Source organism: Acipenser ruthenus, chromosome 20 (assembly GCF_902713425.1).
Source record: "Acipenser ruthenus chromosome 20, fAciRut3.2 maternal haplotype, whole genome shotgun sequence".
NCBI lineage: Eukaryota > Metazoa > Chordata > Actinopteri > Acipenseriformes > Acipenseridae > Acipenser > Acipenser ruthenus.
This window is the reverse complement of record NC_081208.1, coordinates 30,008,026-30,030,313: the sequence shown is the minus strand read 5'-3', so window position 1 is coordinate 30,030,313 and position 22,288 is coordinate 30,008,026. Positions and strand designations below refer to the sequence as shown.

General features: G+C 40.2%; 2 protein-coding genes across 6 annotated transcripts in view; both read right to left on the bottom strand.

Moving 5' to 3' along the window:
* Positions 1–8,661, bottom strand: part of LOC117425664 (copine-2-like) — a 30,035-nt gene extending 21,374 nt beyond the window's left edge. Inside the window, exons 1-5 of one of the 3 annotated variants that reach the window (XM_034042802.3) lie at positions 8,217–8,661; positions 5,311–5,550; positions 3,315–3,499; positions 846–1,025; positions 436–510 (exon numbers count right to left, since the gene is read on the bottom strand). In XM_034042802.3, coding sequence (XP_033898693.1) covers positions 436–510; positions 846–1,025; positions 3,315–3,482 — 423 coding nt within the window. In that variant the 5' untranslated portion in view covers positions 3,483–3,499; positions 5,311–5,550; positions 8,217–8,661. Of the gene's footprint in view, positions 1–435; positions 511–845; positions 1,026–3,314; positions 3,500–4,983; positions 5,283–5,310; positions 5,551–8,216 lie in introns of those variants that run through there. The other 2 variants (XM_034042801.3, XM_034042800.3) reach the window with 2 other exon arrangements.
* A 1,837-nt stretch (positions 8,662–10,498) lies between these two features.
* The window catches only part of LOC117425749 (protein NLRC5-like), a 38,993-nt gene continuing 27,203 nt past the window's right edge, over positions 10,499–22,288 (bottom strand). For all 3 annotated transcript variants that reach the window (XM_058993893.1, XM_034904412.2, XM_058993892.1), the window contains 21 exons: positions 22,200–22,283; positions 21,969–22,052; positions 21,520–21,606; positions 20,709–20,789; positions 20,219–20,272; positions 19,572–19,655; positions 19,133–19,216; positions 18,759–18,842; positions 18,256–18,339; positions 17,512–17,598; positions 16,996–17,079; positions 16,651–16,734; positions 16,182–16,265; positions 15,780–15,863; positions 15,257–15,340; positions 14,608–14,691; positions 13,589–13,672; positions 13,020–13,103; positions 12,761–12,844; positions 12,068–12,151; positions 10,499–11,676 (listed from right to left, as the gene is read on the bottom strand). In XM_058993893.1, coding sequence (XP_058849876.1) covers positions 11,595–11,676; positions 12,068–12,151; positions 12,761–12,844; positions 13,020–13,103; positions 13,589–13,672; positions 14,608–14,691; positions 15,257–15,340; positions 15,780–15,863; positions 16,182–16,265; positions 16,651–16,734; positions 16,996–17,079; positions 17,512–17,598; positions 18,256–18,339; positions 18,759–18,842; positions 19,133–19,216; positions 19,572–19,655; positions 20,219–20,272; positions 20,709–20,789; positions 21,520–21,606; positions 21,969–22,052; positions 22,200–22,283 — 1,735 coding nt within the window. In that variant the 3' untranslated portion in view covers positions 10,499–11,594. The remainder of the gene's footprint in view (positions 11,677–12,067; positions 12,152–12,760; positions 12,845–13,019; positions 13,104–13,588; positions 13,673–14,607; positions 14,692–15,256; positions 15,341–15,779; positions 15,864–16,181; positions 16,266–16,650; positions 16,735–16,995; positions 17,080–17,511; positions 17,599–18,255; positions 18,340–18,758; positions 18,843–19,132; positions 19,217–19,571; positions 19,656–20,218; positions 20,273–20,708; positions 20,790–21,519; positions 21,607–21,968; positions 22,053–22,199; positions 22,284–22,288) is intronic.

The following is a 22,288-nucleotide window of genomic DNA, read 5'->3' as shown; positions in this document are numbered from 1 at the left end:
GAGCTGAAACAAAATGATACCTAAATGCTCAAATCTCTTCAACATTTCATCGTTTCAGAAAACACAGTGAAAGAAAATCATTGAGAATCTCCCCAAATAAATATTTCACGCTGAAATCGTTTCCAGGTTTGAGACCTTACCAGCAGAACAGACAGCAATACACATCAGTGCCAGTGCAGTGGTCCTGCCTTGTAATTCTCTAGCCTGATCACAGCAAAGACAATGGGGCTCTATTCAACTGATCTGATTCAGTGGCAGCTCTACCCCCAACCCACCCTCCCTGGAGTTTGAAGAAGCAGAAAATCACTAAAGAGACTCTCATGTGCTATTGATTTCAATGATCTCAGTGGCCATATTTAGATCAGCTGCTGTTCAGATCAATTGAATGGGCCCCAGTTCATGTCACGCTAATAAAGGAACCCAGTTTACTCGTACCATTATCGTTCCCTTTCCAGCAGGCTTTCCGTTTCCCAGCACCAGCGGTCTTGTCAGTTTCTTGCTGGAAACGATCTGCAGAAACACAGGAAAAGGGTAATTGATGCAATGCCAGGATTTCATACAATGATTTAAGGTTTTAGGCAGTTGGACGCCATTGTATAATGTGAAATGCAGCCTGTCGAACTATTGTGAACTTCTGGTTCATTTTTAAGCACAACACACTGTAGATGCTTTAGCTGCCACTGATTACACTGTAATGACAGCCATGAAGAAACTTCACTATGACTTTGCACAGGTTCACAGAAATGCAATCTGGGGAGTAACATAATTCTCCTCACCAGGGAATGTAGTGTTTTACCCACCAGATTATGAGCCAATGTGGATTTGCTGCTCCAGTGAAAACTTACCACTCCTAAATTGCAGGTGAATTCGCCCAGAAAGTCATGTTCATACAGCTGCAAGCTTGGCTTGTCCTGGTCAAACAAGGCGAACTTCATCTTCTGTATTTCCTCAAAGTGATAGTCGATCACAAACTTCACCCCAAAAACAGGGTTCAGGTTATTTATAGCTGTTTCCGTCCTGCCGATCTGCAAAGCACGGAAAAAAAAAACAAGAGGATAAAACAACAACTGACAGGGTGTGCATTTAATATCATCAAACAAAATACCTGGCAAATAAAAACATTAGGATGGGCGTTATATCAGGGGACTCTTTCAAATCATTAATAATAATAATAATAATAATAATAATAATAATAATAATAATAATAATAATAATAATAATAATAATAATAATAATGCATGATTAAACTGCAGGTTTCAAAGTCTATTTATCAGACGCGAAAAGCACAAACAGTGGTGACTAATAATTGTGCTAGATGACTCAGTGGCAAGGCACTTGTCCTTTGTTCTTGTTGATTATCAAGCCCCCTGGCATCACATTACTGAGGATTATTAAACCTGCAGCTTACCCCACAGCTACACAAGCAGGTATTCTACTCCCAATCAATTTCCTTTGCAAAGCAAACAAACCTGTATGCATGTCATTCCTATTCACAGGGAATGCTGTGGCACATGTGGCATGTATTATTTCCTTTTGTTTGGGGCTGCCAAAGCAATTCTCATATTTTAGCTGTTCTGATGCATTACGATTCTGGTCGACTAGCTGAAATAATATCACAAGCCACCCTCCGTTATTGAAAATGATGCTGCTTCGACAGCTTGGCAAGCAATGTCTCCTCCTAACAGGAGCCCGTCCGGTTGCTTGGCAACAGAAAAGGGTCGGGGGTCTCGCATTTCAGAAAGGTGCTTCTGATGAACTGGTTGAACTTTGTTATCTTGTTTACAGTAAAAAAAAAAAAAGAAGTAAAAAAAGAAAAGAAAGAGCATGTGAACCTGAACCTGACATTGAACTCAAGGTTAAAAGGTGTTGGGAAGAGTTTGGAGTTCAGTTATACCAGCATCACCGCTGTCAGCAGGTCATTGTTAAGGGACTTTTCAGGCACTGGGATCGATTCTAATGATTTTAACAGCCTCTGACCTCAGTGTGGCCGCAGGTTTCCTCTAGATTGTGATTTATTGATTATCATCCTCACAATATGCAAGGGAAATACAGGGACTCTCAGGCTGGCCGTATTAAGATCCAGCTCTGTTTAGAATCATTAGGACAGACCCCCTCGTTGTCTTCTATTATAAAAATCCAACGATTATACCTCAATGAAATGCAAATTAATGCTAATTTATTTAGCAGTTCGTGGGTTTGCTACCTCGTCTTCTGCACTCGTACTTTTTTTCTGCTTGTGTTTTTTTTTCTTTTAATATTTATATTTTGTTTATTTAGCAGACTGTGTTAAATGGAGGCTGTGTAGTCCACGGAGACTGTGTGGTCCAGTGGTTAAAGAAAAGGGCTTGTAACCAGGAGGTCCCCGGTTCAAATCCCACCTCAGCCACTGACTCATTGTGTGACCCTGAGCAAGTCACTTAACATCCTTGTGCTCCGTCTTTCGGGTGAGATGTAGTTGTAAGTGACTCTGCAGCTGATGCATAGTTCACACACCCTAGTCTCTGTAAATCGCCTTGGATAAAGGCGTCTGCTAAATAAACAAAACATAAATATTCAATTATCTGATGCTGTTCCAACATAAATCTTGCGTGTTGGGTTACCATGGCTACCGAGTCTCTCGTCTCATTCAGTAACTTCCTTTTAAAAAGGCACCGTGCCCAGCCTTCTTGTAAACACAAACCACAGTTCAGCTTGCATCCACTCCTCAGGATTGCACCACCACACTGTTGCTTAAAAGGTCAATCTGACCTGAATATATTAAAACTGTAGCAGCTTTCATGACAGGTTGGATTTTGAGTGTTGCTGCACTTATTTCTTCACACACTGGTTTTTATTTGTGCTTTGGGCCGACTTCAGGCCTGGATGTTTAGTTCTAACTACCTTTCTCATTTGTATCCTTGTTCAAAGAGTCCCTGAACCCCAGGTATAAAGGGCTACATCAACTGGAAGGAGTACTAGAAGGCGCTATCTTACCCCGCAGACTCTTGGATAGATCTCACCTTTCATACAGATAGATAGACAGATAAGCTACAGTGAACTACATAAGGAATATTATACACCCAACAGTACATAGTAAGGCTGCAATTCCTTGAAGGGGTTCTGAGGACATATAAAGCCATAAGAACACAGGTGATTTGTCCATGTCACCAAGCTGGAATTACAGCCTTATATGTACATTTGGGGGTTTGCTGTAATTAGTTTTGCTTATTATTGTGCTTAGGAGGTCAGTTGAACTGTAATGTTCTGCTTTAAAGCGCTTTATTTTGATCACCCACTCTTTGCAGTGTGGTATATATATCTTTTTTTTCACCTACCTCTTTCCACTTTCCGTTAACTTCCAGAAACAAAACACAGAAGGGGTCTGACTTGGAGGTGACGTCTCTGTCGAGTAGATTCTGCCCGCTCACGGAGAGCTCCACCTTGGTCACACAGCACGTGGTCCCGAGAGGCCCCCCTGGGGCAGGGCTCAGTGTGTAGGCCATGGAGTCTGTGAAACAGTCTGTGGAGTACAGCGATAACCAACACTGTGAACAAGAGCAACGAGGCCACTGCTGCTGCTTCTAATAATAATAATAATAATAATAATAATAATAATAATAATAACAATATGTCACGTCTCCATTGGAACCTATTTGCAGCAGCTACACTTATAGCTGAGACTGTAGATGTTTAAACCACAGAAGGTTCTTTACAAACACATTCAGTATGTTAATATCAGCCTCACCACACTGCAAGTGCAAGAAGGGAGCACCTGTGTTACATCACTTTATTGCACGATGAATTGAGGCTGCGTGAATACCACAAGATTGTCAGCATCCACAAGCCAGCAGAAACCTGCAGCTAAGACTTCTGAACAAAGCAGCAGCACACGAGGCTGAGCACTGGGGCAGGCTGATGGGACGGGGCGGCTGTCCATCTCTTATTGCTGCGGGAGCGACTTGCCACTGTGGAAAGAGCTTATTTAGCTCCTGCAAAAACAACTCTGTACTGTATATAAATCCTGTAATCAAAGCAACAATAAATAGAATATTCAACTCACACTGCACCACTGCTCCTGGTTATCAAGTACACAGTATTACTAAAAAAAGAAACGTCTTCGTTCTGGTGGAGCTACAAAGCAGCGCTGTGTGACACTTGCTTCAATTACAGGGTGACCACTGACAGGCCAGCGCTGGGAGCGGGGAATGTTTTTTTTTAAAAAGCTAATAATATAATTTATTTAATATGCCACCTAACTAAAAATACATTGCAAACGAGTCCACAGATGACACGCTTACAGTTTATAATATATTTAGATGCTTAGCTGTCAAGGCAATGGAGACTGCACTTCAGAACTGCCCTGCGGTGCAATTTAATTCCTCTCTAATTAAAGTGAAGTGACTGATTAGCCTTCAGGATTCAGGCACAGAGAACATTTCTTTATTTGCTCTTTTTTGTGTCTCTGACCGTACTTCTGTTTTCAATTCCCCACCACAACGTGGTTCATATTCACAAGGCTACAAAGCCTGGAATAAATAGGGTTAGTGTTCAGTAAAAGAAACATTAGAGAACGTTTATAATCTGAACACAAACCGCTTTCAGTAAATGATCTCTGACAGGTTTTAGGAACACTTCACAAAAGACAGTTAGTATGAGTAAGGGCTTAAGATGGCTGTTCAATTTTAAAAACAACAGTTCAGAGTTTACAATTGAATTCCCATTAAACATTGACAACTAGTCCTGCTTTCTTCAAAGTACAGTAACTCAAAACATTCAGCTCAAAGAAATAATTTCAAAAACTTATAAAAAAAAGTAAATCACGGCACAGATCTCAGCTTCCTTGATTCTAACACGTTAACAGCAGGCACCAATGATTCAGACTCAATCCAGACTCTGGCAGTATTACAGGAATTCATTCTGACTTTCCTTCCACTCTGGAACAACCAGCTATCAGGCAGTGAATGAGCATCAAATATTAATGTACATATTAAACAGCACACTTACCCCCCAGCCCAAAGCAGGCTCCGTAAAGCATGTGCATTGTTATTTTAATTCAGGTCTGCAGTTCCCCAAACCTTCCTGAATTCACGGACGCCACACTGTTTGCGCCTTCCACTCTGTGAAGCTGCTTATAGATAGATATGACACACCTTTAACTAGTACCTTCCTTTGTAATAGCTACTGTACATCGCTTCCACATGATATGGTCTCAAGAAACCAACTGTGACGTGATGGAAAATTCAACTCAGTCACAACAACAATGTAATCCGCAAAACCATAAATGTCCTCAATGGAAACACTTCATATCCCAAATGTGTAAACACTACTTACCTAGACCCTTAATCCCTTTGTATGCTTTATTAATTACGAGTTAGACCTTCAGTGTTGCACCAGCATGTGGTTGCCCTGAGAGGAATGAATGAACAGCCCTTATCCGAAGTGAAGAGGTCTCTCTTTGATTCTGCACAAGGGCCTTCATCCGCATGAGGGTTATTCAAAAAGGGGCGAGATCGAATCCAGGGGATCCCGTTTAAGAGCAGAAGGATGCTTTCCAGCAGTGGTGAAATGATGCTGGGGATGGAAAGGCCATTACTCACTGCAGTCTAAGGATTTTAAACTAGAGGGATCAGGTGCATACAATGATGGGCAAGGAGCGCACTTTTAAAAGGGAAAATATAATTCTGGGTTTCTGTACAGTCATAAGGGAAGAGTTTCAGCTGCCATGTGGGCAGTGTGTGCTGTTATCAGGAAACAATGTTTTATTGCCTGGGAAAGGGGCTATGAGATGAACAGAACTGACCTCATCTGACCTGGAGCAAGTAACAGTGGTCTGGTCAAAATGTTGCTGAGATACAGAGATAAGCTAGCAACTAAGCTTTGCATGCAAAGGGGTGCGGAGCCTGTATAAAACAGCAGCACTTGGAGGTGCCTTCAAAAAGCATACCTGAGACCTCTCCGGACCACTGACCCTGCTTCTTCCAGAGGGTTAGGTAATTGACCACTGCTTCATTTCTGTTTGTAACTATGTGCTACATTATTATGTGTAAATGATAATGTTTCAGCAATATGTGTGTAAGTCATTCTCATTAATAAGAGCCCTCTCATAAAAGCTTCATTGCCCTGGGCAAATGCACTTTGCTCTGGAACCAGCTTTAGAGATTGCTGATCCTCCTCCACTTCCCAGGATACTATACTTTAAAGAGCACTTACTGGAATTAGCAAATTCAAACCAAAGAGGCCTGTCACACTGGGACACTCTGGAGGGTCACGGTTTGAATAAAATGCATACGTTTCAATGCCGTTCATACACTTGATATTATATTGCATCTGGAGTTCAATCTGCAATGTTAAAATGTCACTGTTAAATGATTCATGGATTTATCTTATCCTATTGTTAAAATGAGAGGAGCCATTCGCTCCATCAGTACTCGTCTGGTTTCCTTGCAATGCTCCAGATATAACATCACTACACAGAAGCTATTAATAGAACAACTATCTGTCTATCTATCTTTCTATCTATCTATATCTATATCTATATATAGATAGATAGATAGATAGATAGATAGACAGATAGATAGATAGATACAGATATAGATATATACACACACACAGTTGTAGTCAAAAGTTTACATACCCCAATGAAAATTTATAATTTCTAGAAATTTCTCGAAAACAAAGAATTTTAGGAAAACTCTTTTGTAGCAGAAGTTTTGCTTTTGTGGATGAGGGAAAAAAGCAAAGTTACAAGAAACAGATGTCTACAATTATTTATTTCAGCAATTTTTTTGAAGTGGAGCGAAGCTTGATACTGCAGTTCAAAAGAAAGTGCAGTGTGATTATGAATGGACTCTTGTATAATGAGCCCCCCCCCCCACATGAATGGGATTTAGATGCAATTCAGAACGATGCCTCTTCCTGTTAGTTTTCACACTCTTCCATTCTGTTTGTAATCACACTTAGAATCACACTTAAAAAAGAAGAAACAAGTGATGAAATATCTTCAGATGTCTAGTATAAAAATGAAACAGATTGAAGTCCCAATGTTCCTCAATGATGATACAAATATAAATGTATAATGTGTGTGTATATATATATATATATATATATATATATATATATATATATATATATATATATATAAGCACACACACACACACACACACACACACACACACATATATATATATATATATATATATATATATATATATATATATATATATATATATATATATATATATATATATATATGCACATATATACTCAGTTTTAAAATGGGGGCACTCCTTCCTTTAATAATTCATGAGGTAGTGGAACATGTTGCATCAATACTCCCATGCTAACATCCTTGTGCCTAGGTGCAAAGCGTTTCCCATTCCCGGACCCGTGCATGTGTGGAGAGGGCGGTGTGCAATGGAAATGAAAACACCACGTGTATAATAGGGCACTTTCTGCAGTCGCCAGTAATAAAACAGCACAGTATTTGCATTACTTGCCATCCATGCCAGAGATGGTGATCTATGAAATCGCTCGCCAGGGGAAACAACTCTGTTTAATAAAAAAAAAAAGACACGGAGACCAGGGGCTTCCTTTCAATCTGGTACTGGACTCATTTCGAGTCTTGACTCAGAATCTCCGGGATATACGCAGTTCTTAACCATGCACTGTACTGCAGAGCAAGTACAAACATTAAGCAATAGAGCAGTGGCAACTCAATGTGAATTGAAGCATTGTGTGCGATTTAAACTGAAGATTCGTTATTTCCACTGACAAAGCATCACCCATTTCCCATGAACGAATCAGAACGGCTGTATGCCTACTGCTGTAATTGGGTGCAATCCAAGCAAGCTATTAGAAAACCTAAATGATTTACTTCCCGTCTTTGGTCTTGGTTTCTGACTCGTTAGTTATTCCATGTGTTTGTGTATTATAGTGTTTGTGTATTAGAGCTTTCCGCATCTACACACAGCACAAACACATCTACATGTTTGCCTGTAAACTGCTCCCCGTCCTTTCGTTTCTGTTCCTTTCTTTACATTCACGTAGCCAACAACAAATTACACACAGAGAACAACTTCTGTCACTTACTTCATATAGCCTAAAATTGGTTTGCAGTCTATATTACTCTGGGAAAGCGTCGATTCTTGGCTCCCTTTTTAAAGCTACGTTCCCCCTTACACAACCCGAGATGTCACCGTAGTTTAAATACCCTCTGTTTATTTTGAACTTCTACTTACCCGAAAATGTTGCCTACGTACTACTAGACGCACTTAGGGCGCTTTTTCCCGTCTCCCTTCTGTTCCAATCCAAAGTAGCGAACGTCTTTTATTTTAGTTATAAAACTGCATGTGTTGAAAGCATTATATCCAAAAAGTGCATTTTCAAAAAGAACAGTGTCTTTCAGAGCTCGGTTATTAATAGCCGATATAATGTCACCGTTGCTGTGCCTATGTTATGGTAGTGATACTGTCTGCTTTAGCTTGTACAGAGCAGCTCCGCCCAATCTGGGCGAGTCCACCAGCACCGACACACTTCTCTGATGTGATGAGTATTACTTCAGCGCCGTCTTTCTAGCAGAACAGGGCATCGGTATTCAGTAGCACCGCCTGTGACGTTTGCAAACACTAGCTCTAGTTTTTTATATATACTGTGGTACTAGCAGACGCGCAGTCAGGGTCGAGTAGTTTCGGGTTATTCTTGAACACTTTTGTTTGCTGTAGTGTAATCGGTGCTTTGTACTCGCAAGCAGTGCGCACATTGGATTTCGGTTTGGCGTTAGCCGGGACAAAATAGTAGTCTTGGGGGGGAGGGCGTGTACATGTGTAGGGGTCTTTGAGGTGGTGTGGTTGGGTGTCATGATGCGGGGGAGGGTATCAGAGACCCTGACTTGGTACACACTGGTTTTCAATGAAGCCGCTTTAATTTGCTTCAAACTAAAGAACAGCCTGTGGTCTCGCTGTTAAATGTCTGTTGTAAATATAATAATTACAACAGCAATCTATTTTTATATATCGCCTTTCATGGCGGACCATGGCATTTTACAGGGAACGTCAGTCTGACACATTCTCCTTATCTACCGTCTATGAGGTTACAACCTCTAAAATATGTACAAATACATACACACAGATTTTTTTTTAAAGAATTTGAAACCATTCCAAAAGTTGAACACAGTTAACTTGCATTGTGGTTTTTTTTTTTTTTTTTTATGATATTCATGCCAGCTAATAAATATCTTGAGGATTAAAAAAAAAATGATATCATACAGAAATTGTGGATAATGATTCTCCAGCTTTTTCAACAAAAAACGATTGCAAACTATTTTAAGTGATAAACCTAACTAACAGTGAACAGCTCCACACTACAAAAGCAAGGACTCTTGGAGCAGAGTTGGGACTCTCTTTGTATTAGTGCTTGCGGTATTGAGAGGTCCCTGTGCTGACCCTGCGGTCACAAAGTGAATAAACTACACTAACAGGGTGGCTGATGGTCAGGCATGCAGGAATCACCAGGATGTGCATTTTCATCAAATATTAACACATACTACCACAATAAACAAGATACAAACAGACGTGGCCTTTCTGCAGATCTTCTGAACCAATACATGATCCAGGCCCAACATGAGTTTTGTCTCGGAACTCATTTTCAAACTGACCCGGTGTCTCTATACATGTGGCCCGGTTAATCAGCACTCAGTTTAGCAATTGAACTTGACCACATGCACCTTCTCAGCAAAATCAATTGAACAGCCTGCCATGGTCTTCACAATGCAACAAGCACCATTAAAGTTATGATCAATTTTCAAAACAAAGTCTTTCGCAAGGCTAAGGGCTGGCTCTTCTGGTTCAAGAAAGGGTCACATAAGAAGAAAAAAAATCTAGCCAATGCACAGCGGGCAGAATACCAAAGTTTTTATTTTATTTTGTTATTTTAACATGCTAAACACTGCCCGTTTCTCCATTGATAGCAGCAACACCAGCTGTTTTCAGAATATTACAACACTGCCATCTTCTGGTAGCAGAGGGTAATGCCTACGTACACATTAGAATCTGTTTATATTTTAGTATGTATTATGCAGAGTCGTTTATTATTATTATTATTATTATTATTATTATTATTATTATTATTATCTGTAAGTGGAGTCCTAGTTAACCACTCTCACAGATACAATAGAAATGGAGCATGGAATGTGTGTTTATCAAATACAAGTGGGCAAAGAGATTTTAAAATATGTTGGCTAGGGATAAATAAAGTGAGAACTGACATTAGCTCTGCTATGCGAAGGTGTTTTATTGAACTTGGTTAAAATGATATGAAGCTCAGGTACTGGTCTCTTATAGTTTAACCTTAGAAATCTTTGTTTTGAAATTCTGGATGTTTTATTAAACTGACTTCAGTGTTCAATTCCCAGAACCCAATATTTATAGCGCACACACACGCACACACACGCACGCACACACACACACACACACACACACACACACACTCACACACACACACACACAAAAACAAGACTCGTGAATTGAACAAAAACAATATTTTTTATAAAAAAAGGAAGCTGATAAAATAATCTGGTGACAATAATAATGAAGAGTCACACAAAGATTTTCTGAAACAGAACTCTTTCCTGACTAACACAAAGACAGAGCTATCCTCTTAGTCTTCAAGTGCTTTCAATTGTTCATCTATCCCTTATAAGAGCTTACCATGGGGAAAGCATAGCAAAGTGTGGTGGAGATATCATGGTAAAGCATTGGAAAAAAAAGGTGAAACTTCCTTCAGTACACTGAAGAAGGCACTGGCCAAAACATGTGAGCTTAGCATTGTGAATGATTGCAAAAACAATGGTAAAGAGAGTGACAGTACTGTACATACATGGTATAAGCATGGTGAAATCAGTCAACAGCAATTTCACTATTGCAAACTTTTATAAGGGATCAGAAAGCCACTGGATTCTTACAGATTTTTAGTAAAAAAAAAATATAAAAAAATAAAACATAAATAGAAATTTCAAACAATTTTCAAGTTCACTCAGAGATCAAGCAGCCACGTTACTGTCTGTTTTGCAATGTGTATTTGCCCTTGGCTTGTTCCTCATGTAAAAGAGGCTGCTGAACCTGGCCTCCTGGACAGCAATAGAACCTGATGTTTTTCATATATATATATATATATATATATATATATATATATATATATATATATTTATATCTATGCAATGTCATTGTTGCTAACGGTAGGACAGCAGCAGTTACAGACACACGAGCCTTAGGTTAAATGTATTGGCTTTGCAGCATAGGGTCAGTGTCGGGTGAAGCACTGGGGTTACGGATTCTGACCTCTGTCGGTCAGACGAGATGAGGGTAAAGGCTCTGAATGAAGACGAGCCCAGCTGTACACAGCATAATAAATAACACCAGTCAAGACGTTTTTAAATAATACCTCGCGTTTACGAACGTAACACATCAGCAGTGCAAACAGGATATCTAAAGTGCTTTCATTTTGTGGGATGAAACCAGTCATCACATTCATTAGATTTCATCTGTTGAACAGATCCAGTGCGTTGTAATAGCTCGACAGTATTCTCACCCTGCCACTCCACAGTGCTGGACAGGGGTGTTTCACACTGAAGAGAAATTCAGTCTTGAATCTTTATCCTGGAGAGCTTGAGCGATTTCCTTTGGAATCTGGTTTTTCCACAGTCTAAATGAAGAAATATGTAAAGCAGAAAAGAAGTAAAGGATTATTGAGGGATTATGCTTCAGGTAAAAAACGATCATTATAAATCACACAGGAAATCAAGCAATCATCGTCAAAATCCCAGTTCACATCTTATTGTCCTGTGTCCAGATGTCACCCCAAGCACAGTACATGCAGAACCGCTTTAAAAAGCAACGCATTTATGTGAAATAGTAGTTCCTGGCTACAATACTATAATATTATATAATACTATAATAACTCTGTAATACTAACATGTGGTGTGTAGGGTGTCTCTTATTTCCAGACTTCGTCTTGCAGTCCTCTTGCTGTGAGAGTAGATATCTCTTTTACAATAAGAAAGTTCAATTCTAAAGCAGGTTTTTGAATCACTCACCTCAGTACTTTCACAGCAGGGCAATTCCAAAGTCTCTCCGCTAGTTTCTTCGCCCCCAACTCTGTAATTTTATTACACTCCAAACTGCAAAATACAAAGCTTTCATTTTTGTACACTTTTGCGTTCATTTTTCTACTACAGATTTAAATTTTTTTTTATTGATACAACTGTAGGAATATCGAGTGCTAAATAACGTCTTCATACTCTCAACACTACAGAGTGAGAAACGTTTTTACTAGGTCGAATCTGGAATCATGCAAATCCTGCAGGAAAATACCTGGAGGGGCTGTGTGTATTACTGGTGAGGATAGCAGGAATCAATCCATATTTATTCATGGCATTACCACAACACGGGGATTAAGACTTCCTGCTAGAATATATATTTAGAAACCAAGCCACACCAAAGGTCTTAGCAACTTAATTAAAAAAAAAAAAACATGAATGCTCATGAATGTGCTGTAAATAAGCCACAGCCACGGTAATTCACAAGAACACTGGGGCATGTCTACCTTCCAGACAGACCTCAAGACTTCTGTAAAGTGTAATAATCGGAGGTCCATGTGTTTAATAAGTAATACGAGCAGGCCTGTGCTCAGCAGCTGGGAGGCTGTGGGAAGGCATGCTGGCATGCAGAGGGGCTGGGTGAGACAGGTTTCACTGTACACAGAATGTGTTCTTGTTGTTGATACTCACTCCAGTTCTTTCAATCTCTTCATTCTGGGCAGAATCTCCGCTATCTTCAGAGCAGCGTCATCCCCAATGTAGTTCCAGGACAGACTGAAATCAACATGACATGTGTGAAAAAGAGGTAGATCAATACAATCTAACAGTTTCGTGCGGGACTGGTTTATCTTCATTGTGTATCTACTGTACTGCTGTGCAAAAAAGTGAACCAACTGCAACAATACTCTGATGAAATAGCGTCAATGCAGAAAGGTGACATCATACTCACTTGACTTCTTCAATGGTAGGGCAGTGGCCAAGGCTGACAGCAAGGTGGATTGAATCACTGTCACTGATGTTTATCAGCTTCAGACTGTGAACAGAAACAGAGTTTTTCAGAAAATGAATAAAATAATAGCAGCAAATCCATACAAACACCCCTGGACTATCTGTAACCAATCATACATAATGCACATTCACAAACATCCCTTCAATGTTAGTGCTCACTCAAGCCAATCTACTGATTCATACTGAGAGAATATGGATTATAGACTATTTTTGGCTTGGGTTTGGACACCTCCAGTCCTCCATACAGACAATTATCATTCAGAATCTTTTTTTTTTCTGATCCAAAGCAACTTGAACAAAACATTTCCCAGTTTTTATTTTAGGAATTTGATAACCTTGGGATTATTTAAATTAGATGACACACATTTTCCCTCTCATACCCTACATTTAAGAGGAGTCTAACTAGGTCACTTTAAATCTCAAAAACAAGAAAGCGGAAAATCTCCTGCTTGCACTGCGGTTACAGATCCAGGAAAGCAAGGAAGCCGGCTTTGAGTTTAAACAACTTACTCCAGTGTCTTTAAAGACTTCATACGGGGCAACGCGTCTGCAAGATGAAACGCTCCTTCTCTTCCGATCGTGTTTTCTGACAAACTGGGGGATAGAAATAAATGCACAAGGTTTTGAACAAATCTGAACAATGCTGACGGTAAAACGAAAAGCTGAAGGTACTTCAGGATGCTGTGAACCTGAAGTAGCCTCGTGACGTATTGACTAATTGCATGATTACCTTTAACCATGCCACTGTATAGCCAGGACATGACTCTATGATTACCTCATTAACACACTTTCAGGGCACCCCTGTTGGTAGCGTAAACACAGCCATCGCTATCTCAGTCGACGTGACAGTGACCTACCCAAGAGTAGGCTCAAAGCTGCTGTAGGTATTGTTCTTGCGTCGTCTCCAAGGCAACTCTGCCACGGGCCCCCATTGCCCACAGAGTAGTTCAGTCTGCCGTGTCTTTTATCAAAGTGGAACAACTGAACTGAACTTTCTAAAAAGATCCAGTTTTCTACTACAGAACCCCACCTGTGTATCCACGATTCAAAGGGTTTAATCGCGCTTGTGTTTAGAGAAAGCTCATTCATTATGTTTATTTAGCAGACACCTTTATCCAAGGCGATTTACAGAGACTATGGTGTGTGAACTATGCATCAGCTGCAGAGTCACTTACAATTACGTCTCACCCGAAAGACGGAGCACAAGGAGGTTAAGTGACATGCTCAGGGTCACACAATGAGTCAGTGGCTGAGGTGGGATTTGAACCGGGGACCTGGTTACAAGCCCTTTTCTTTAACCACTGGACCACACAGCCTCCTATTATGTGCATTATTATTGTACAAAAGTATTTATTTATTTATTTTTTTTAATCCAAATTTAATTAGTATTTTGCCCAAACAGTGAAGTTCCAATATTTGATGTTCTTGACACGATAATATTGAATCGCTGGGTATTGGATATGGAACAGCGTAAGCAGCCTCTGTAAAGCACGCTGGAAGTCTAGAGAGGACTGGAGAGTTGCTCTTACCTGATTTCCTCTAGCTGTTTACAAGTGGGAAGCATTTGAGCCAGTTTCGAGCCACCATATGGAGTGATTCTATTAGCCTGAAGACTGACACAAGCACAAAACATGAATGTAACTTCTGATGTGATGTTAATCCAGGCCCGGAGGCAGTATAGAGTCCAGACACAGATTGCTGGTACAGCCACAGAGCACATTTATTTTAGCAGTCAAATGCTTCCGACCATACAAAGCCTGCAGTAGTTCCACAGTTGCATTCTATAACATACATGTCCAAATCATGTGCTTACTGTATATGATTTAGTATATAGGTATTCAAGGCAGGTCTGCACAGCTTTCCACCCTCCAAAGAGGTACTCAACAGGGCACAATCCAGTAGGTGGCGCTGAAATACTAGTGTCTGCACATTGCTTAAAGATATAGGGTAATTACATTGTGCTAGATCTGCAAATCTGAAACTTTAAAACTAGCAGGTCTCAATGTAACTTGTTCTTGCCAAAACGCACTCAAATATATCTTTAAAACTTTCTAAAATGCTGCATGCATGTATTTTGCAATTCAGTCAATACATATCTTGCACACGACACAGTGCAGATATTTGCAGTTACTGGTTTTAAACTGAACATGCACGCTTCTGCAGCAAGTAAAGGCTTACCTTAAAACCTTTAGGTGTGTCATGATGGGCAAAACGTCAGCCAGCTTAACTGCAGCTTCATCACCAATGCTGTTATTTGCCAAACTAAATAAAAATAACAATAAAAATGTTTTAAAAAGTACATTAACAACTACAACTTAAAGACTACTTGCAAGCCCTTGAATGAAATGTCTACGCTGTTTATTTCTGGTGTGATAACTTTATTGGGAGCTTGTTTCATATGTGAAAGAACTGTGCACATGACGACTTGGAATAAAAAGCTCTGCGAATACAGGTCATTGTGTTACAGACTTTGCCCCAAGCTCTGTGAATACAGGTCATTGTGTTACAGACTTTGCCCCAAGCTCTGTGAATACAGGTCATTGTGTTACAGACTTTGCCCCAAGCTCTGTGAATCGGGCCTGTATATAATGAGTCTGAGCCCTTCTCAAGTGCAGGGGCAGCCACAGCCAGGTGAAGGACAGCTATCTCTTGCTTGTGTAAACACGTGTATATGTGTAAACGAGGAGAGGGTTGTCTTTACCAGATCTCTTCAATAAGTCTGCAGTTTGAAAGAGCGTCTGCAAGTTTCTTTCCACCTGCGTCACCAATGCTGTTCTGAGACAGGCTGAAGAAATAACAGATTACATGTCATCAATACAAATAAAGCAGACTGTATGAGCATCACCGAGGCCCCTTCTTATATACCCCTACTAGTTATTATATATATACTGCCTATAATAACTAGAGCTGATGGAAATGTGCAGATCTTGCTTTTAAAAATGTGATTTCGGTCTTTCCAGAAGCCCACGTTATAATTCTGGATGTGATTCTATAGGTTTGCTCATTCGATCAACGTGCATGCATTATAATTCCAATAACCACTAGGGTGAGTATGGCTCCTCTGATTCCCCAGAGTGCTCACAGAGCTGCATTGTTAACCTGCCTGATTTTTCGAAGATTCTTCCAGCCAGGAATGTGCTGGACCAGTTTAAGTGCTCCCTTGTCCCCAATCCGATTGTTTCCCAGACTGTAAGAAAGAAAAAATGAAGCAAATAATGACAAGCATGCATAACAAACATGCATTGTGGAGTTTGATTAGAATACAATTATTTATTATTTTTTTTTGCTTTTGTTTCAAATTGCGTTTCCTTGTTGCTTTATTATTAATTCATAAAATCTATTTTTAGCAAAAGCAGCTGCCAGTGCAATGCTAAAGAGGATATTACACAATGCACTTCTACAGTGTTATTACTGTACCCCCCTTTCTCCAGTTGTGTGGGGTGCACACATCATCTGACATTCGATGTCATCTAAACCTGGCCTCTTTCTGCCCACTGCCTTCCCTGTCGATCCATAATTTATAATTGTACAATATTCTTTGCCACGGTAGATTTTAATAACAGGGAACTTACTCTATTTCTTCAATTCGGGTGCACCCCTTCAGGGAGTCCACCAGGTAAACGCCGCCCTCCACACTTGTGTTGACTTCACTCAAACTGAAACAGAAACGTCCCCAATGTGAGGAGTGATGACACAGGAGATGAACTGTAATGTGAGGAGTGATGACACAGGAGATGAACTGTAATGTGAGGAGTGATGACACAGGAGAGGAACTGTAATGTGAGGAGTGATGACACAGGAGAGGAACTGTAATGTGAGGAGTGATGACACAGGAGAGGAACTGTTCTGAGTCACATCACTCTACTAGGCTGTAAGCCTTCCCTATTACGTGTGTGACAGTGTGATGTCATACTCACATTAACTTCTTCGCAGACTTCATACTTGAGAGTGCTTCGGCAAGGCAGGTAATCCCCCAGGGATCAAGCGGCAGTGCGTCCAAGCTGTACCCAACAACAGATAAGTCGTTACAGCTGCAGTCAGCTGCATATCATTATTATAGACGCATGGTTTATAGGGAGTCTGCGGTGTGTATTAAACTGTAAATGAATTGAAGCCATCAGTGCAAGTACTTGATTGGTTGTACTTTTGGAAATTTAGAAACCCTTGTTTGAAGTTTCTCAAAGTGATGGTAATAAGAATGAACGGGGGATTTTTCTGACTCCTTAAGTATACTGCTTGGAGCCGTGTGATTATATGCCTATCGTTATGATCCACTCATTTACAAGACTTTGAGAACATGCCCTTGCTCTGAAACCTTCAATGGTACAGCCAGTGTGTGCAGATACAGTACTACCAATACCAACCACTAGGTGGCCACGTGCATTGTAAATATGACCAGGCATAAACAGTTCTGCAGAAACAGTGCTGCTTACTTGATCTCTTCTAAGGAGGTGCATTTGCAAAGCGCTTGAACAAGCACCAACCCCCCCGTGGAGGAAACAGCACTGCAACGGGAAATGCTGAAAAAAAACAAACAAACAGGAAAAAGCACTGAGATAGCAACTCAACATACCTTTATAAAAGTATACCATGCTAAATTTGCAAGATAATGTTGCAGTTTTCCTATGCTTTTCCCATGGTTATACTGTGCATTTACATCATTTGCCATGGTTTGTCATGTTTTTAACTTCCCGCTATTATTATTATTATTATTATTATTATTTGTTTATTTAGCAGACGCCTTTATCCAAGGCGACTTACAGAGACTAGGGTGTGTGAACTATGCATTAGCTGCAGAGTCACTTACAACTACGTCTCACCCGAAAGTCGGAGCACAAGGAGGTTAAGTGACTTGCTCAGGGTCACGCAATGAGTCAGTGGCTGAGGTGGGATTTGAACCGGGGACCTCCTGCTTACAAGCCTGTTTCTTTAACCACTGGACCACACAGCCTCCTATGTGCTTTACAATGCCTACCTGTGCTTTACAATGCTTTCACTGTGCTAACACTGCAATGCTTTTACTATAGTCATTTTTTATAGGGATACACATACTGTAATACTGTACTGTGTGTAAATACAATTCAGTACATCATGCAGACATATTCATTTACAATCTAGTCAACTCTGAGCACATCATGCAACACAGTGGAGCTGGAAAGCTCATATTCAATGCGTACTTTATCTGTCTGAGTCGAGACATTCCTGGGAGGATATCAGCCACTGCAGTCGCTCCTGCATCCCCAATCTTATTGTGTGACAAACTAGGGGGAGCAAAACAAAGTAAAACATGCAGGTATTCTTGTATCTGTGCACAACGTATAGGTTTTGCTTCATAAACTCATTAAGTTGCAAATTCATTTTTCTTTGAAAAAATCAGAACACAAGCCGTATTTATGGAATTTGATACATTACATTTAGACTTGACTTTTTTTGCAGTTAACAACATTAGCGTAAAACGATACAGTTAAAGAGAAAATTAAAATAACAGGTAGATGCCGGTTAAAAAAGTTACAAAGTAGCCTGTCCTCAAATGAGGAGAGGACAATGGAACTTAATGGGGTAAGGATTAAGGACAATGGAACTTAATGGGGTAAGGATTAAGGACAATGGCACTTAATTGGGTAAGTATTAAGGACAATGGCACTTAATGGTTTCAGGACTAAAGTCCGCTGGTACTTACTTCAGGCTTTCTATACTGAGGCACCTGGACAGACCTGCAGCCAACTGCACCATTTCATGTGCTGTGGCTTGTGTGGACTCAAGGCTGAAATATATATAACAGTTACTATGTAACTATATAGTTACTACAGTCTAATAATGCAATTATTAATGTTTCAGTATAACTGTGTAATTACTAAATAACATTACAATGGGAGCTTCAATATTTTAGCAGGATCACTGGAAGATACAAAGCAAAATATGAGGGATATATTTGGAAGTACTATATAATTAATAAAATATAAATGGCTGTAGTTACTAAGTAGTTAATGATTAACTGACGAGTATTCTCTGATAACGTTTGTAATGAGCTGGCAGTAACACAGGCTTCCTCACCTGAGTTTCTTCAGTCTCCCTAGAGAAGGGAGAATCTGTGACAAGGTGACTGCCCCCATGCTTCCAATGCTGCTGTGAGACAAACTGGATAATGGAAAGATGTGTTTAGAGATCAAACACAGTATAGTACAATACAGTACAAGACCACTGATAGGCTCATAAAAATATACATTTCATCATTGCCCCTTTAAATGTGTTTTCTACCAACAGAAGCTATCATCACACACGTCTAAATCCCAATAACAGCACTAACTGTAGTTACAGTACAGTTACTCTGTAAGGACGCGTGTAATTAGAACATTGGAATGTCTCACTGGGATTCTGAATACTGTTATCCCACGACTGCAGGACAGGGTACAGTTTGAATAAACAGATGTCACAAAGGTTCCCATTCACAGTAAGTGCACTGGCTGCCATGGAGTCTGAACACAACACTTACTCCAGTTCCTGTAGCTGCAAACAGTGTATTCCAAGAGATGCAAGAAGAGGAAGATTGTGGTCTTGCAGCCCACAATTAATCAAGCTGTGAAATATATCAAGAAAAAACAACACGTCACTATACTGGAATAATATACCAAGTGACTCAAAACCCTGTGGAAATCTGCAGTGTTTTTGACCTGTGACAGACAGATAACAACTTGTTTTACTCCAAAGTGTCAATAGTAGGGGTGTGCTGATCCTCGTTCTTGCTTTGAAGAAGTTTTTATCGGCAGGTTTTAAATAAATCCATTCACTAATGTGTTGATTTCAAAAGAAGAGAAGCTGTCCTACCCTCACCTTTACAATCAATCCATGGCAATTAACTTCCACACTTTTAACATTAATGAATGGATGTATTTAATACCTGCTGATAATCACTTCTTAAAAGCAATTACTAGCACGAGTACGAGTATCAGCACAGCGCTAGCCAATAGCGCTATGCTTTCCTGTAATAGAAATGAATGTCACACAACTAGAAAACTACCAAAACAGAATAAGAATGAGCTGATTTCAAATTTTAAAATGAACAATATTCTTCAATTAAATATACAGGATTTAATAAAAGACTTGTAGCGCCTTGTATCGTTATAACAAAACTGTTCTTACCTAATTGATCTCACATGACACCCTGCATATACACTAGCTCTGGAGCCAAGATCTCTGCAACACAAACCACAGGGCACAGTTAATAAAGCCAACACCCATTCTGTTTAGAAGCATTATCGGGATCTGACATGCCACCTGGGATTTTGCAAGTAGCAGGGCGGAGGCAGGGTACGAACCAGCGAGCCTGCACACTGCAAGCAAGCATCTTAACCATAATGCAGAAGAGCCGGGCTCGTTTGCATTCGTGGTTTTAGTGCCTCTAACCTCATCGCATCTAACTAACAGGAGACTGTACACAATCCATAATGACAGTGCATCACACAACACTGCCCGTCACCCTCTTCCCCTTTAACCTCTATGACAGCCGGGTCACGGCACCAATGTAAGAGGGCTGGGAACGAACCTCGTGCACAAGTACTGTTCAGTGTTCAATAAACAACAACAAAGCAACACGTGAAGTGCGGAAGACTGTCGGACTGTCAGGCTGTACCTGTTGGCAGCAGAGTCCATATTTCCTGTTGTGGGTAGATTTGGGTTTTCCATTGTGATGTGGACAGTGTTTTTATGAACCCTGAAAATGAAAGAACATGCCAGTTTACATGAAGACGAGTGCACAGCACTCATTACCCTTAATTCTACTGCAACCATCAAAAGAGATCTTTATTAGATGAACTAAGATATGCAAACGCTAATTTACAAGACCTCAAAAGTCTCTTCTTTAGGTGGAAGTGGAAATTTAAAGAAACAGGTGTTACTGTTTACACTTGCATATACTCTAGATGGCTGGTGAGGAGAGCGTTAGTTAGTGCCAACATGCTGAGATCTGTTTCTGAGTTTAAACGCTAAATGGTACCACAGATAAATGCCTGAAAAGATCAGTACCAAAGCAATTTTTAGTTCAGTGGCCAATGCAAAATATGCATTATTCAAAACAATATTCAAAATGTTATTCAAAACGATATGCAAAGCGCTGCACTGAGAAGTCAGAGCTCCCCTAAATGCAAGAACGTATTGATACTTCATCAACCAATGAAAACAGACAGGAAAACGCTCAAAGACTCACTGTGTTACACAAACAAATGAGCATGGGGGGCTTTTGAAACCATGAGATTCTGTCATTGGATTTGAATGAAAGACAGTTCCAAATCTAGAAAAAAAAGTTATTAAAGGCTAGAACCCTCAACACTTAATAAGGATTATCTTATCTGATCTCCAGTATGTTTGAGGATTAGCTTATCTGATCTCCAGTATGTTTGAGGATTAGTTTACCTGATCTCCAGTATGTTTGAGGATTATCTTACCTGATCTCCAGTATGTTTGAGTTGAGCTGAATGCATGTGAACACGAGACAAACAGCCCCTTCAGATTGAATCCATGGCTCTTCAATTCTGACATTAACAACAAGATCATTGTATGTTAAAATGAAAACAAAGCAGGCAGGTTCACAACTAGAAGCAATCACACCTGAAATGATGTCATGCTGAAGATGACAAGGGCTTTGAAGGATAAGAGGTTGAAAGCTCAGGGGGACGGGCACATACAGAAATGTTATTGGACGATGAAGGCAGGATTCTTAATCATTCATGTGTATTTAATGCAAAAAGCATTTAACTTCATCAATCCATCCCTCTGTAACAGGGCAGAGGCTGGGAGCGAATCTCGGCACTGCGTTGATCCATGCATCCCTCCCTCAAAGCAGACCTCTCTTCCTACGTCATGCAGTCATGCTCATGTTCAGCATGGATCTTACCTTACTGTTAGCACATCAGGGCAGCCGTTTAACTCTCGGACAAGATTTACAACAGCCTCGAAAGTCATGCCATTGTTCCTTATTCTGGTAAAGAAAAGACACATAAAACACACAGCGCATTTAGTATTTTAATGCAGCCAGACTGTTCAAGAAGGAAACGCTGTGGGCGTTAAAGTGTAATCTAATAGTACAGGTATACCATGTGCATTCAGGAACATTAATAACACTCACTGCAGGCTCCTCAGAGATTTCAGATTAGCCAACGCATTCTGGAGAGCTGGAAGCCCCTCCTTCTGTAGTGTGTTATAGGACAGGCTAAA